The sequence below is a fragment of the Callospermophilus lateralis genome, chromosome 9, assembly GCF_048772815.1.
Source record: "Callospermophilus lateralis isolate mCalLat2 chromosome 9, mCalLat2.hap1, whole genome shotgun sequence".
Classification (NCBI taxonomy): Eukaryota; Metazoa; Chordata; class Mammalia; order Rodentia; family Sciuridae; genus Callospermophilus; species Callospermophilus lateralis.
The window spans coordinates 46,301,328-46,316,911 of NC_135313.1; the positions used below are offsets into that span (position 1 = coordinate 46,301,328).

The window sequence follows — 15,584 nt, forward strand, 5'->3', positions numbered from 1 at the left end:
GAATATTAGTAATAAGAACTACCTTTGATTTTTAGATTCATGCCAGACTATGATTTTACAACATGTAAGTATCTTATTAAATACTTACAACAAGAGAAGAAAATTGATATTATTAATACTCCCTTTTTAAGGATAAAGAAATTTGGATTTTGATAAGTACCTTGTGCAAGGTCACATATTGAAAAGAAGTAGTTACAGGTCACCCTGACCTCCATAGAGTCTTTTCTTTGCATCTTCTCTGGCTGTAGTCAAGATGCACCTCCATCCTAAGGACACTTTAGCTTCATGAAAGTGTCTAGACCTAATGAAGGAGTCTCAGATTGCAGAAGGCCCTGGAGAGTCTGAATCCCTAAGCTGGTGTCTGAAATTCCTACTCACCCTTTCCCCAGTGCCCATCCTTGCCAGCAGCTTAGGCTCAAAATTTTGCTTTCAACTCACAATTCAGTTTGAGCTCAGGGGTTTAGTTGATTGCTGACTTTTTGGACCCTGGAGATTTCCTTTACTGTCTTGAGTCCAGCAATATTTAATAAATATCCTTATCATAATTCATTCAGTAATATTGTTGTTGAAAGGCCATCTGCAGTCTGCCAGAAGTAAGATCCATGACTTCTACTGTCAGGTTTGACGCTTGAAAGAGCCAGATTTCCTTAAGCATATTTTTTTGTGCTCTTCACTTTGGAAGTCATTTAGATGAAAATGAAAAAGTAACAATTAAAAAGAAAAGATAACAGAACACAGATGATCTCTTACCCGCAGATATGCTATCAGCTCTTCACACTGCATCTGTCCCCCTCTAGAAATTGTCATGTTCTTGGAGTGACCAGGGGACCTGTTATGGAGAAACAGTGCTCGCCGAATTGCTCCCTTTTGCTTGAGTTTATCCAAAAGAAGCTCCACCTGGAAGTCTATATAAATCAAAGGATTTATAACCAATGTATTCTTTATGGACTTACCTCTGTCCTAGACATCTAGAATTTTCATGTCAACAGAGATATTTATTTCTGAGAAGTGATCGGCTTCAAATTCATTAAAAATATCTTTTAATGAGGGACACTACAACATATTAACACTGAATAAATTTACTATAATAATTAAATAATTAAGCCAAACATCCCCAAAGCAATATCATATATAATTCCAAATAACAATGGCAGTAAAATATAAAAGGAAAAATTCTTTTAGTTTAAGCTGTATGAAGTCCAGAGGGTGAAATATATGTGAATTAAGACTTTCACTCTCGGAGGAGGATATAGCTCAGTGGTTGAGTAACTGCTTTAGTGTGCCTAAGGCCTGGGTTCAATCTCCAGCATGGGCAAAAAAAAAAAAAAAAAAAAAAACCAAACTTCTGCCATTAATCCAAGTGGCAAGACTCTTTGTCGATTTTGATTAAGTACTCATTAATTGGAAACCACATCATATAAAAACTATGGTAAACAATTTGTACCAATTGAAATTCCTGCTTTGAACGAAGCTACCATATCAAATGGTCAGATAAACATGTCCCTCATGAAGTAAGTGACTATTTGATGGGTTAAGAATCACGTAAAATGACTGTGCAGAGTCGGAAGCACAGTTGTTACAATTACCACTTTCTAAAATTCAGTTCTTTAAGTAGTTTCTTAAAAGCAGATGAGAGTATGAATTTTTAACACAACAGCTCTCTTTTCAAGTTTCTTTAAATACTGATTGACTTTCATTTCAAATTTAGGTGAAAATCCAGGGTTATTGTGATTCATGTTTGGTTCTACTGAGTCACACTGCTCTCCTTGCAGTCTCTCAAACACACAGACACATTTCTTCCTTGGACTTTTTTTTTTTAGTTGTTGATAGACCTTTATTTTATTTATTTATTTATTTTTATGTGATGCTGAGGATCGGACCCAGTGCCTCTCACATGCTAGGCAAGTGCTCTACCACTGAGCCACAACCCCAGCCCTTCCTTGGGCTTCTTGAAATTGTCATTTCTTCTGTGTGAACCAGTCTTCTGTTCCTGCAGGTCTCTATAGAGAAGTTACCTCCAGTGAGGTCCTGCTGGACTCACTCACATGAACACCTGCCCAAGGGTTTCAGTACTCCTCTTTGCTTTGTTACTCATTAGCACCTGTCACTATCTAATGTACTGGCAAATTCTGGCAATATTGATTAATATCCCTACTTTGCTCTCAGGGTCACATCAATTGTTTTAGGAAAGAAAGTACACTCTGCTGGCTAGATTAAATTTAGTGAAGAAAACATTTTCTCCTCACTATTCCTAAATCATCTCTATATCTAAGATTGTTCAGTATTTCCCAGAAATATAAAGCTAAATATCTCAGTCTAGTGAGATATCTATCATCTACTCATAACAAGGATACTCATTCCCCTCAGAGTTCATCTTACATAATTACATGCTTACCTTTCTAAAAGCTGTATTTATATATGGTGCATTATATTTGCTATTTTGTGGGCTAGTTTGCACACAATGTCCATTAATAAATATATTATTTCTCAAATGTATTTACTGGCTTAACAGTTGCCAAAGTAATTAGGTTGCTATCTTAAATGTGTTTAAGCATAAACATTCAGTTTAAAAACAATAACAATTTGAGTTACTAAGTATCCTATAACATTTTTAAGTGCTGTATATGTAAGAGTATTAAAATACTTTGATTTTTCATAGGACACTTACTAAGTTTCCTTGGAAGTGCTCCTTTGCCATCTGCCTTTAAACAGAACCTGACATTAAAACTGTAGGAAAAGAAAATATATACATGTAAATCCTATAATCCAGCTTAGATATATCATTCAAATCTCACATTTCTTATACAGTCACCTCTTGGTATCTGTAGGGGATTGGTTCTGTGAACTACTCTTCAACCTCCACAGATACCAAAATCAGTGGATGCTCGTTAATAAAACAGCACAGAATTTACATATAACCTACAGATATCTTCTTTCATACTTTAAGTCTTTTCTAGATTACCTTTAAGTCATATCTACTTATAATACCTAGTACAATGAAAACGCCATGTAAATAGTCATTCTACTGTATTGTCAGGGAATACACAATAATATAGGAAATAATAAGTAAAAACAAAAAGTACGTACATGTTCAGTACAGACGATAATTTTTTTTTTTTCCTATCTGCAGTTGGTTGAAACCAAGAATGCAGAAACGGCAGGTGCAGAGGGCTGATGTTGCATAGTTAAGGCCAGGAAGCCCTGCATCTTTCTTCATGTCTTAATATTGTTCTCAAAACATGAAACTACCCAGACTAACTAAACTCATTCTTCATTAAGTTAAACATGTTTCCTTTCAGGGTACCTCGATAAGAAAAATAATTTCCTAACCTCCATTCAAGTTTACAGAACCTGTTGATAAATCTAAATAAGGGAAATGCCAGTTTATATTTAAAATAATGTCTTATATAATTAAAAAAAAAAAAAACGATCCACTGAAGCATCCTTTAATTACCAAGCTTCTCTAAAGGATGTGCTTTACAATATCTTAACAGGTCATGAAATCAGTGTAGTTGGCTGTATCCAGCATCTTAAAAAAGTGAATAAAATAAAAAAAGTTGATGTAAGTAATGGGTTTATAGGATTATGGTGCAAGGTTTATTTCTAGCTGTGTATCATGGTCAAAATTAGATGAAAGCTAGTACTTCAATTAGTGCATTTGAAGTCTTCTAATTATTAGCATAATTACAAGCATATTATTAGCATCTTCACAGAAACATAAAAAATGAGTGAAGGAAAGAAAGGCAGTAAAACTAGAAGCCAAAATCTTGAAAATAATTTGATTAACAATCAATAAAAATTAAGAGAAATAATATGGAATGATTAATGTAATCCCATGAATAAGCTAAATTTTTCAAGATTTTAATGACCATAATAATTCAAAACAAAATCAGGAAAATAACTATCATTAGCTCTTTTTAAATAAAATTTTCCTGGTTACCAATCATTTTCCTCTTTATCTATAATTCTTTGCAATTTTTCTGTGCAAGTAAAGAATGTGAACAGTGTTCCTCTAAGTGATGTTAAAGTACACAGGGCCAAAAGCTTCCAATAGTTAGTTTTGTATTTATTTTCACATATGAGAAAGATATTGTCTTTTCCATTTTGGACTTTTTTTTTTTTTTTTTTTTTTTTTTTACTTGTAGATGAACACAATACCTTTATTTCGTATTTTTTTTTTCTTTTAATGTGGTGCTAGAAATTGAACTCCGTGCTTCACGTGCATGCTAGGCAAGCGCTCTACCACTGAGCCACAACCCTAGCCCTCCCCAATTGTATTTTTAAAATACTTTGAGATAAAACATGAGTCAGTTTAAAAGAAACTTAAGAAATTATAATACAGGTAGAAAGAAAACAAAGCAAAAATCCTGAGTATCATACACATGATAAACTTGGAAAATAATGGGGCAGAGAAGTCAGACACTAGACTTATGAAAAAATATTGTATTTTTCTTAGGAAAGAAACAAGTAAAAGATCAAAATATAAAGGCAAAGTAATTTTACCATACAGCCATACAGATTTGAAATCTGAAAAAGAACATTATCTTTTAAAGATTTCATTTAAAGGGTTAGGTTTATGGCTCAGTGATAGAGCCCTTGCCTAGACTATGGGAGGCACTGGGTTCAATTCTTAGCACCACATATGAATAAATAAATAAAATAGGTCCATCAACAACTAAAAGAAAAAAAAATTTAATTGAAAAAAAGATTTTATTTAAAAGGGCCTGTTTAGAATGAAATTTTTATAAAATGAGTTCTGAGATCTTTTTAGCTTTTTCTTCTTTTTAAATATATCCATTGACCATATAATTCTTTAAAAATAAATTTTACAGTAATTTATTGAGTATTTCTGGAGCATTCTAGAAATTTTTCTTGGAACACTATTTCTATAATCCAATCTATGGCCTAAACATGGAGTGTATCCACAGAAACTGCTTTAGTAATATTTTAGCCCTGCCATCTTAATTTTTAATTGTTCTTACAATAATCAAACCATTAATCACAACTATTATTAAACACATATCCTTACCAGGAAACTTTGAGAGCTGTCCCAGGCAATGGGCAGGTTTTATTGTCTTGATTTAAAATGCTAGGGTATACTTCAAGGCCAGCATTTACGGTGATAACAGGTCTGGCCCTGTTTTTAAAAAAGGAAGAAAAAAGTTCAAACTTAGAAGCTGAAACTTGGATTGATCTCAGCATTTTAGGTTCACATTCACCATGATACAGTAACATCTAAAGCATTCTAAGAGCAAAAAACATTGAAACAAACGTAAGATGACCACTGCCTCAGTTTGCCCAAAACTTTCCCAATTTCAGCACTGAAAGTCCTGCATCTTGGGAAATTGCTCAGTTCCAAGAAAAGCGGGACAATTGGCCAACAAATCTGAACTGAGTCCATTAAAGCAGAATGCTTAAGTAAGTTACAAGGTCCCTACTTAATGCAATGCAATATGAGTGTCATAAATCCATCTGTATTGACATAAGATAATCTCTAAGGTACATCAAAATCCCACAATAAAGAAAGAATGCCTACAGACACACATACATGTATGCACGTGATTTCTTTTAATACATGAATATTTTTTGTAGGGCATACCTAATAAACTAGTAATTGACATGAGAAAATATATTTTTATTCTATGACCTTTTTGCATTGTTTGAATATGCACCACATGCATTTATTACTTCATTAGCAGCAATTTTAAAGCTAAAATAATAAAATACAGGTTAAGCACTCCTAATTTTAAAAAAAATCCAAAATATGAAACTTTTTGAGTACCAACATGATGCTCAAAAAGTTGTGGATTTTGAACCATTTCATATTTCTTATTATAAGGGATGTTCATCTGGTAAAGTCTATGTAACTATTTCAAAATTAGAAAAATTCTAAAATCTGAAACATTTCTGATCCCAAGAATTTCAGATAGGTATTTACAACCTGTAAATATAGTTTTCCAAACTTCAAATATCCAAGTTTACATCTTGTACAAAAATACAGTAGACTCAAGTCAATGAAACTGCCTCAAAACAACAAATCCCTGAAATCTGTAAGTACACACATTCCCCCAAAGCTGTAATTAGGTTGAGCCATTACAAACTCTACTACTTAGCATCGATGTTAGGTTTCCTACCATGCTTAATCTCCATCTGTAGAAATATTAATCTACTTGAGATACCAGTTGATATTCTATGAGAATTGATGAAAGACAGAAAACTGGTAATATATATGAAGTTGGAAAATAGAGAAATATGAATTTTTACACATTTTTCTAACAAAAAATATTCATGTGGGGATCCATTACATAATCACTGTGGTCATAGAATACTGGGCCACAAACACCAGGCTGGTTTCCTACCTCTTATAGGAAAATACAGCCTATACATTTGATGTGGGGAAGGGGCTCACAATGGAACCCAGGATCTGGTACCTGCTAGGTTAAGTGCTCCACCACTAACTACATACCAGCCCCTATCCATACAGTTTTTAAAGAGAAATGAAAAGCATAGGAGAGTGTCTCTGAACAAAATTTAAGGACAATGAGCAAAAACTCTGAATACTTTTCTAAATAAAAAAGTCTAAACTGTTATTTTCTTCGAGACTTCCTTGTATAAATACTCTTTACCCACAGCAAATCCTGAATATAAAGAACAAACAAGTTTTATCCTTACTCTAAGAAAATTAAAACTGAAATTCAAACACTGGGACTTAACTGAAAGAATTTTTTTTAATTCAAAATATTCCCATAGTACAGAACATGAAACATACCTGTATAAGACAGCTCGATCTACACCAAAAGCTCCTACAATTAAGTCTTAAGAAAAAGCAAAAGAACATGTTAGTAATAATCATTGTTTTTAAAGTTTATGTATCATTCTAGAAATGCTTAATGCACATAAGATTTAAACATTTTCTCAAAACTAAAAGGTTCTAAGATAAGATATATGAGGATAAAACACTGGAAAACTATAATAAGTGTTCATCATTGCAAATGCTCATCATAAACCAGACTTTCATTCAGGAAGATAAAAAGTTTTTGTTGGCTATTTCATAAAAAGAGCACCAATACAGAAGTGTATAGCCAGCAAACATGTACACTCCCCAAAGGCAAAAGCTTTATAGATGCCTGTGTATTTATACTTTTATAAAATTTTCCACCAGTTCTCGTTTTAGAAACAAAAACAAGAAAGCACATGTATACATATATGTTGAATATGATAGCAGGCAGCATTCAAATCAGCAAGAACAAAATACATTAGTTTTTATACATAAGAGCATAACTGGTTAATGATTTAAAAAAACTGAAACCACAGATGCATTTTACAATATATCCAAGTTCAATCTGAGGAAGCCTTTTCTAAGCAGAGAAGCATACAAGAGCAAATAAAGACAGACAGATTGAATTACATTAAAATTCAAAACATCTTTATGCCAAAGACACAAACATGACAAACTGGGAAATGTATAAAAGAGCTAAGGAGTTAAAAATTGTCAATATTTAAAGCACTGCATAAGTTTAAAAATGAAGGAATGAAAGAGAAATTGCGTCTCAATAGAAAAGGAGAGAAAAAAAAACATAAAAAGGAAATTCCAAAAGTAAGTATACAAATAAACAACAATGCTTATCTTCATTAATAGTTAAAAACTGTTAATTGAAACAAAATAATATTTTCTGTGGCTCAGGAGGCTGAGACAGGAGGATGATGAGTTCAAAGCCAGCCTCAGAAATGGTGAAGCATTAAGCAACTCAGTGAGACCCTAACTCTGAAAAAATACAAAATAGAGCTGGGGATGTGCTCAGTGGTCGAGTGGCCCTGAGTCCAATCCCAATCCCAAAATAATAATAATAATAATAATAATAACAACAACAACAACAACAATATAATACATCTACTAGGTACTCCAAATTATTTTAAAAGAAGTGCAGTGTGGGAAAATGATTATTTTTTTACTGCTAGTGAATGTTTTTGAAAAAGTTGACAAAAGCCATTTTGTAGCGGAAATGGAATTATTTTTTAAGGCTGTTCATAAAGTGCACATCTTTGACATACCAATTCTAGAATTTTGTCCTAAGGAAATATTCAGTGGTATGCAACAGAATTACATGTAAAGATATAAATGCCCTCAAATAAGGTAAAGTTAGATATGATATAGCTATTTATTAGAGAGAAACATAAAATTTATTTTAGAAACAAATTTATTTTAAAATTTGTTTTAGAAGAAAAATAGGGGAATTGTTTCTGATACTTTAAGAAAACAAAATATAGAATAAACAGTTTACAAAGCATGATTCTGCTTTGTTAAGAAATATGTATGAATGCAAGCCAGGCGTGGTGGTGCATGCCTCTAATCCCAGCAGCATTAATCCCAGGAGGATCAAGGGTTTAAAGCCAGCCTCAGCAAAATCAGGCCCTAAGCAGGTCAGTGAGATCCTGTCTCTAAATAAAAATGCAAAAAGGGCTGGGGATGTGGCTTAGTGATTAAGTACCACTGGGTTCAATCCCTCGTACCAAGAAAAAATAATAATATGAATGCATAGGAAAAATATGCTTTGCTGTATTTTCTAAAAGTTCTATAATAAATATTTTATTATAACATACAACTGGAAATAATGCCAATTTATAGATAAGAGTAAACTTTATTTCTTATTTCTAGAAACGTTTCAACATACTTGTATATTGAGCTTCTATTAACTATTTCAACAACAAAGGTGATCTACATTCTCTTATTTTTTTAGATTAAAAAAAAAAGACCTACTTTGATCCTGGATTCATTGTAATACTCCATGTATATAAGAGCCTGAAAAAGGTTTTGCTTGTTCTAATGGACTAACCCAGTGAGCAAGTATGGGCAAATGACTTCCTCAATCTCTTCTCACATCTAGAAAAATGGCCTCATAGTAACCTAACTTAGCTTGTGTCCCCTCACAAGCCTTATTAAATAAATAATTTATCTTTTAAAAAAATCACATTAATCTAGGCAAGTCCACGAAAATGCTATATCATTAAGTACAAAAACAATGGCTAACATTTAAAAACTTGGAATGAGCACTTGGTTTTTATTTATAGCTTCTACAACATTTTTTCTGACATTTTATTATAGACCTCAAGACAATGAAATGGACTCAGAGTTACGTGTTTCATACTGTGTGCCACCAGGAAACAGCTGCCTTTCTTCCTGTCCCCTGTACTGAGAACAGTGTCTTCTGTACAGGGGAGGCCTGATCAATGCTTGGAATATTCAACTGAAATAATGTGTAATATAAATCAAGAGAATGGCAATTAGTACTCTTTGCTATTTGGACTGAAAAAGTGCACGAGCCACATGCATTTACAGAAAAGCACCTGGATATCCATTCTTGTCTATGTCTGTGGCTCCCTTCATGGAATAGCCAAAGCTTGGTGGCATGCTCTGTGCAGCCCACTGCCCTTCTAGGATCTGAGATGGCACTGTGTTCAAGCCCGTTGATCTTCCATTGAAAATATAAACAATTCCTTTTTTATCTTCACCCCCATAGGGAGCAGCAATTGCAATATCTGTGGGAGGAAAGGAGAGCGAGGATGAGAGAAGAAAAGAGAAGGGTAACAATGATTCAGGAGAAAGGGGACAGGGAAGATGGGCAAGACAGAGAGAAGGAAGTCTTAGTGTTTACAATTATTTACATAGTGATCTTAATATTTATAGAAACCTACTGGGGAATGAGACTGATCCAATTATGTTACGTGCGTATATAAAAATGTGCCATTAATGAATCCCACCATTAAGTATAATTATAATGCACAATTTAAAAAACTGAAAAAAAATTTAGAATCTCTTGATCATATTAAATATTGATTCAAAATTCAACAGAGTACTTTCTATTCAACAGTAACGATCTAATTCAAGGAGATTCAAGCAAAACTATGTAGAAATGACATTAATTCAGAGCCAGATATTTTTGGATCTGACCCTGGGCAAACCACTTAACCTTTCTAGACTTAAAATGCTTTATTTTTAAAATTAGGAGGTAGACAGGGAGATGGGCATTTGTCAAAAGATCCATCTAAAGTTCATTAGTTCTCAAATTTCTAGCTTATTTAGCTATGCATAGCTTTTGTTTTTCCTAAGCAGAAGTAAATCCAGCTCAGAAATTTGAAGGTTATAACTTCATCCTGATCTTGCTCAATTTATAATGAAATGACATAAACAAATAGAATTTAAAATTCTTTAAAAAAAAAAAACTCCAAAATATCAAATGGTCACTATGATCTTTATAAATTCGAAGATATATTATAAACCCATCCATTTCTCTGTCTCTCCTGCTACCACCTTAGAGAAGCCCTTGCCAGGCTCCGCCTGCACCCCTGGAGCAGCCACTCAGGTGGCCTCGCACTTCTAGTCTTTCCCCATGGCTCATTCTTTTCAGAGCCGGCCAGTGTTAACCTTACTGTCTCAGATCCCCCTTCTTGATAGCCTTCAATTATTTCTCAAAGCATTTAGAATAAGACCTAAGTCGTGCCTGGTATGTCTTCTGCTCACTTTGAAAATCTCCCTCTCCTACCCTCTCTACCTTCCTCCATTTTGTTTCACCCACTCTTCCCAGCAATCTTGACCTTTTTTCTATTTCCTAAACACACCAAGTTAATCTCTGGGCATACCTTTGCTGTTTTCTCGTCCAAACACTTTTGCTCGACAGCTTTTCAAGCCTTGCTGCTTCTGCTTGCCATAGGTCATAGATGAAATGCTATCCTGTCAGTGAGGCCTTTCCTAGAAACTCTAAGAGGCCGAGTACTTGTCCCTCAGGACCCCTACTGTATTGTACTATCTTGGAACTCTTGGAACTCCCTATTATAGTACTTTGTCTTAAAAAAAAAAAAAAAAAAAAAAAGCCCAGTCACACTACCTGCATTTCCTCATTTTTTTGTTTACTTACTCTATGAATCTCCATAAAACAAGCTTCATGAGAACAAGGACAAATATCTGTCTTGCATCTAATGGTCCCTCTGTACCTGCCACACCAAATAGCCTCCAGTTCCTTAATGTATCCAAACTGTTTTATTCCTCCTCAATGACAACCCCTCAGACACCAAAGATACCTTGATCTCTCACCCATTGTATAAGACCATTATGCCCACTGTGATAATCACATTCTAATGTTTATTTTTTTCATGTATACATTGCCACTACATAAAGACATGGGTGGGTTCATGCATTTTAAAGAGGGAAAATGTATATGTGAAAAAATGGGCTCATTTTCAGCACCTACCATAACATTTGTTCTTAATGGGAACTAAGAATGTACCATCCTTTAAAATTCAGTATTTAAATTATTTAAGAATCCCTCTGTTATTCTTTTTGAAGTTTTAAAATATAAATACAATTGCTAAATTAATATGTGCATTAAAAAGTATTTATTAAAATATAATTTCCCAACAAAAGATGGCTCTAAAATTAAGATATTATTATTACAAATAATCTTTAATTTTTCTAATCCCTTTAATATTTTATACATGCTTATTATCTTTTCTCTTGGCTGTCATTTTTGAAAAGCACTATATTTTCATGCAATCAATTTCCTCCTTTGATCATTTTAGTTGCTCTCTTCTGGTTGGTTTTTTTTTTCTCCCCCTGCTTTTCTGAAAAGATGTTGGCAAAAACTGCACAAAATTACCCTGGAGCTATGTAAAATCGCGGAATATAACTTTATTGTTTTGCCTTTCATAACCCTCTTGATAGTACCCAGTGTTTTCCTGATGGGGATAGGTAGAAAGAGTAGGATACAGAAATACAGAAACAATGACACTTACTGTTATCAGCCATGAACAAAAATAGATCCAGTTATATTATAATTAATGATATATTTACACAAATCCAGCTCAGACAATTTTCCACTAAATTCCTTATCTTTCAAGAACTACTACTTGGGACAATAAGACCTAAGGTAAAACCTTGGAAGACCATCAACACCCTCTATGGTATCTCTCTCTGGAAGTAAAATCTCTTTATAAAATCTTTCTAAAACTTCAATATTGTTAGCTGTTGTTTATATTTGTTGTGTTGGTAGATCATATCCTATTATTAAAATCTAATAAGAAGGATGAGATAATGACTGGATCACAATATCAAGGAAACTTCCATAAACTGGTTAGAATACCCTTGACAGAAAACAAGTCCAGGCTTTCCCAGAAAGCCTGGGAGACAGGGGCCCACTGATATAGCAAACAACTCATCCATTTTATGCAAAGTAGAACCTCAAATATGGGCCTGTACTTTCTAGGTGGTAGTTGTTATCAGTAAGTAATGGTTTGGCATGTTTTACTGTACTCTTTTCATGTTTTATTATGAGCCGTTTAACACAGCTTTATTTGATTTACTTTAAGTTATCTTGGTGTCTAAAATCTTCCAGACTATTTTAGGAAGCAAAGTGTGCCTCTGACCTATTGTTCACTAATGTTGAATATTTCTAGGGTTAATCAAGATGACACTTGAGTGGTATATAACATACAACTACTCATGAAGTAGAACTGGAGCCCAGAGTCAAACAACACTTCTCTTTCCACTAGAGAGTAAGTCTTCTGTACTTCTGCAGTGTTTTTCTTAATCAATTTCCTTTACATTTTGGGGAAGCATATCCCTAAACACTGTTGGTTATACAAACACACCAAGAGTTCATCTCTCTATCCTGTGATCCCTAGAAAGATTTTTAATAGTATTTTTTTAATCTTGGTAACTTGTGACATATATTTCATGTTTCTGAAAAGAGTACTATAGTAAAAGCCAACCTTGCTTTTTAAAGATACATATAGCTACTAAAATGATACTATTATAAAAACAATGGACCTTTTACAGGTCCCCATGAAGAGGCAAAGAGTCTGGCTCAGAAAGTCTTAGACACAATAAAGTTATGACTTTAAAAATATTAGTGGCAACTCATACCTATGAGATTAGAGTTAGAATCAGCACTTCCTTGACACTGTGCTGGGAGCATTATTTTTGTTTTTCGTTTTTTCACTTGTAATTAAATGGACAGTAGAGGGCACTGCTGTTTAGCAGGAGGCAGAGAGAAAAATCAGCAGCTGGCACTGGGCTCCACAGGAATAAAGCTTTCTTCCAGAAATTAACCATCTGACACTCTAACTTGAAGCTTCATGAATAATACCTCAGGAGAGCTGATTTTTTGAAAACTTCGCTCTGATCTTTAACGAAAAAAAAAGACAACCTGACTTTAAATATCCTATCTTTCTAGGAAGGTTCACTCATGCAAACTTCTCTAGATGGGTGCTAGGACTTTTCCCAGGTGGACACAGAGCATCAGGAACCCACAGTTGCTGGATTTCAATCTTACCATTGAAGCCGTCCTGGTCCAGATCTCCCAAAGGAGCTATGGCACTGCCAAACCGTGCAAAGACCTCAAACCCATTCAGTTTTATAGTCTGGAATTCTCCGGAAGCTTTCTGCAGAGACACGGAGACCTGCCCCACCTCTTGGAGTTTGCCATCAGAGCCTCGATCCATGAAAAGTGGTGCTCCAATAAACACATCTGCATAACTGAAAGCACAAAATCTTCTCACCAGAGCAAGATTGGATTCCATCTCTTAGTAAGCATTTTCTTTCTCATTAAAATGCTACTTCCCTCTTTGCACCTCTCTTTTGTGCTGAAGCACAAAATTATCACAGCAGTTATTTCAAAGTCAAACCTTGCTTTAGCTCTTTTAAAAATCTATAAGTAGTTCCTAAGCTTACTTTTTTTTTTGCATTATAAACACTACTGAAAAAATTGTGACCAGCATAGAGTTTGCCTAATATTCATGATTGAGGTTGCTTCAAATTAATTCCACAAATAGAAAGAAAATTAGCAGGAAGGGAATCAAGAAACAAAAGAAAAAATGTTTAGTTTTAGTAGAGCATTCATAAACAAGAGAGGAAACAGTTTCTAGAAACATTTTTTAAAACTTACTCATCCCCATTAATGTCAGTGGCAGCGACAGAAAATCCGAAATATGCAGCCATCTGAAGACAAAGACAAAAATGAAGTGTTTATACTTCATCTAACTGGCTTAGACAATATTTATTATTAATATTTACACGTATTACACGTACCACATTGAAACCCTTACTCTTTTCTCTGCATTTAAGGGCTTCAATCTGAATCTCTTTTGTTTATTACACAACAAAGAAAATCAGTTAATGAGTCTTTTTTACTTTGCTAGATTTATGGGAAAAACATTCCACACACATCATTCCAGTATCTTCAACATGTGCCCAAGTATAGTCAATTTTCCTTCCCAGTTCTATTATCTCACTTCCTCTGCATTCCCCCAAAACACAACAGTCAGACACACTAACAGAAAGACAGATGGTCACAGACAGACATTTTAATTGAACCAAAAAATCAGTTTCATACACATATATATATATACACATATATGGATGCCTATGTAGTATGGACAATTGACAATAGCTATTAATGACAGATAATAACTGGCTTTCCAGTATGAAACCCCTACTATAGAAAAATTACTGTTTGGAAAAAAATATAGAAAGGAGCTCATTTTTATCTCATATTTCACTTGATTACTTGTCAGATGATTTTGCTTTTCAATTATACATGGTTAAATGGGTGTGGGCTTATTATGGACTTACAGGCATAGGTAAAAGAAATGCTTTTCCCACCACAGAGGACTAGTGCCCATCACAGTCAGAGCAGCCTGGCTAGAAATAAATGTGAAAAGGAAGTTCTAAAGACAGGCCCACATGCAAAACAAAATGAGGACAAAGGACAGGTTAAAGATGACCAGAGTGAAGAAAGAATCCACACACTGAAAAAGGAAAGTTAGGAATGCTTCCAAAATTTAATTTGGAAGTCTGGAATTCTCCTGAAGCTCTCTGTAGAGACACGGAGACCTGCCCTGCCTCTTGGAGTCTTCCATCAGTGGCTTGATCAGAGCATCTTATAAGGGAGATTCTCACATTATCTATTTTCAGTTGATATAGTGTAATCGAGAAAAGTGAAAGGTATACTCTGTACTTGATGACAAGATCAGAGCTTGTGTGGTTAAGCACACAGAGTTTGGGGTACCATGTTGATGTGTGACTGGAAAATAACAGAATAACAGTTGCAGGCTTTTGTGTTTGTCCTGAAAGTATAAAGGATGGCATTTACTCAGGGGAGTTTGATCCTGAGCACTGTGGTTGAAATATTTTCATTGGATTCTCACAACTATGCCACATGCCCGTCTATTAAAAAACAAAAACAAACAAACAAACAAAAACAACTAAACAGTTATGAAAGAATGTTTTGTGCAATGCAATAGCAAACAAATCATGGATAATCCAGGTCTGTACTCATCCAAAGCCCATGTTTTCTAGCCCTTCCCCACATAATAGCTGGAAAGAATGAAGGAAGCTTCATGAAGACATGTCAGCATCCAGAGACACAGGTCATCCAACAGGACACACTGCTTGAGCCAAAGAAGTCACAACAACAGAAGGAGATAATCACCCCTGAAATAACCCTAAACACCAATCAACTACAGGCCTTTTTGTGTTGCACAGCCACCCTGGTTGTCGCACAGATGGAAGAAGTTTCTGGAGACCAGGGTTC

General features: G+C 34.4%; 1 protein-coding gene across 3 annotated transcripts in view; it reads right to left on the minus strand.

Annotated features, from left to right (window-relative positions):
- The window catches only part of Itgav (integrin subunit alpha V), a 93,715-nt gene that overhangs the window by 26,394 nt on the left and 51,737 nt on the right, over positions 1 to 15,584 (minus strand). For all 3 annotated transcript variants that reach the window (XM_076866883.1, XM_076866882.1, XM_076866886.1), the window contains 7 exons: positions 13,938 to 13,990; positions 13,326 to 13,528; positions 9,346 to 9,537; positions 6,770 to 6,815; positions 5,030 to 5,137; positions 2,669 to 2,727; positions 751 to 905 (listed from right to left, as the gene is read on the minus strand). In XM_076866883.1, coding sequence (XP_076722998.1) covers positions 751 to 905; positions 2,669 to 2,727; positions 5,030 to 5,137; positions 6,770 to 6,815; positions 9,346 to 9,537; positions 13,326 to 13,528; positions 13,938 to 13,990 — 816 coding nt within the window. The remainder of the gene's footprint in view (positions 1 to 750; positions 906 to 2,668; positions 2,728 to 5,029; positions 5,138 to 6,769; positions 6,816 to 9,345; positions 9,538 to 13,325; positions 13,529 to 13,937; positions 13,991 to 15,584) is intronic.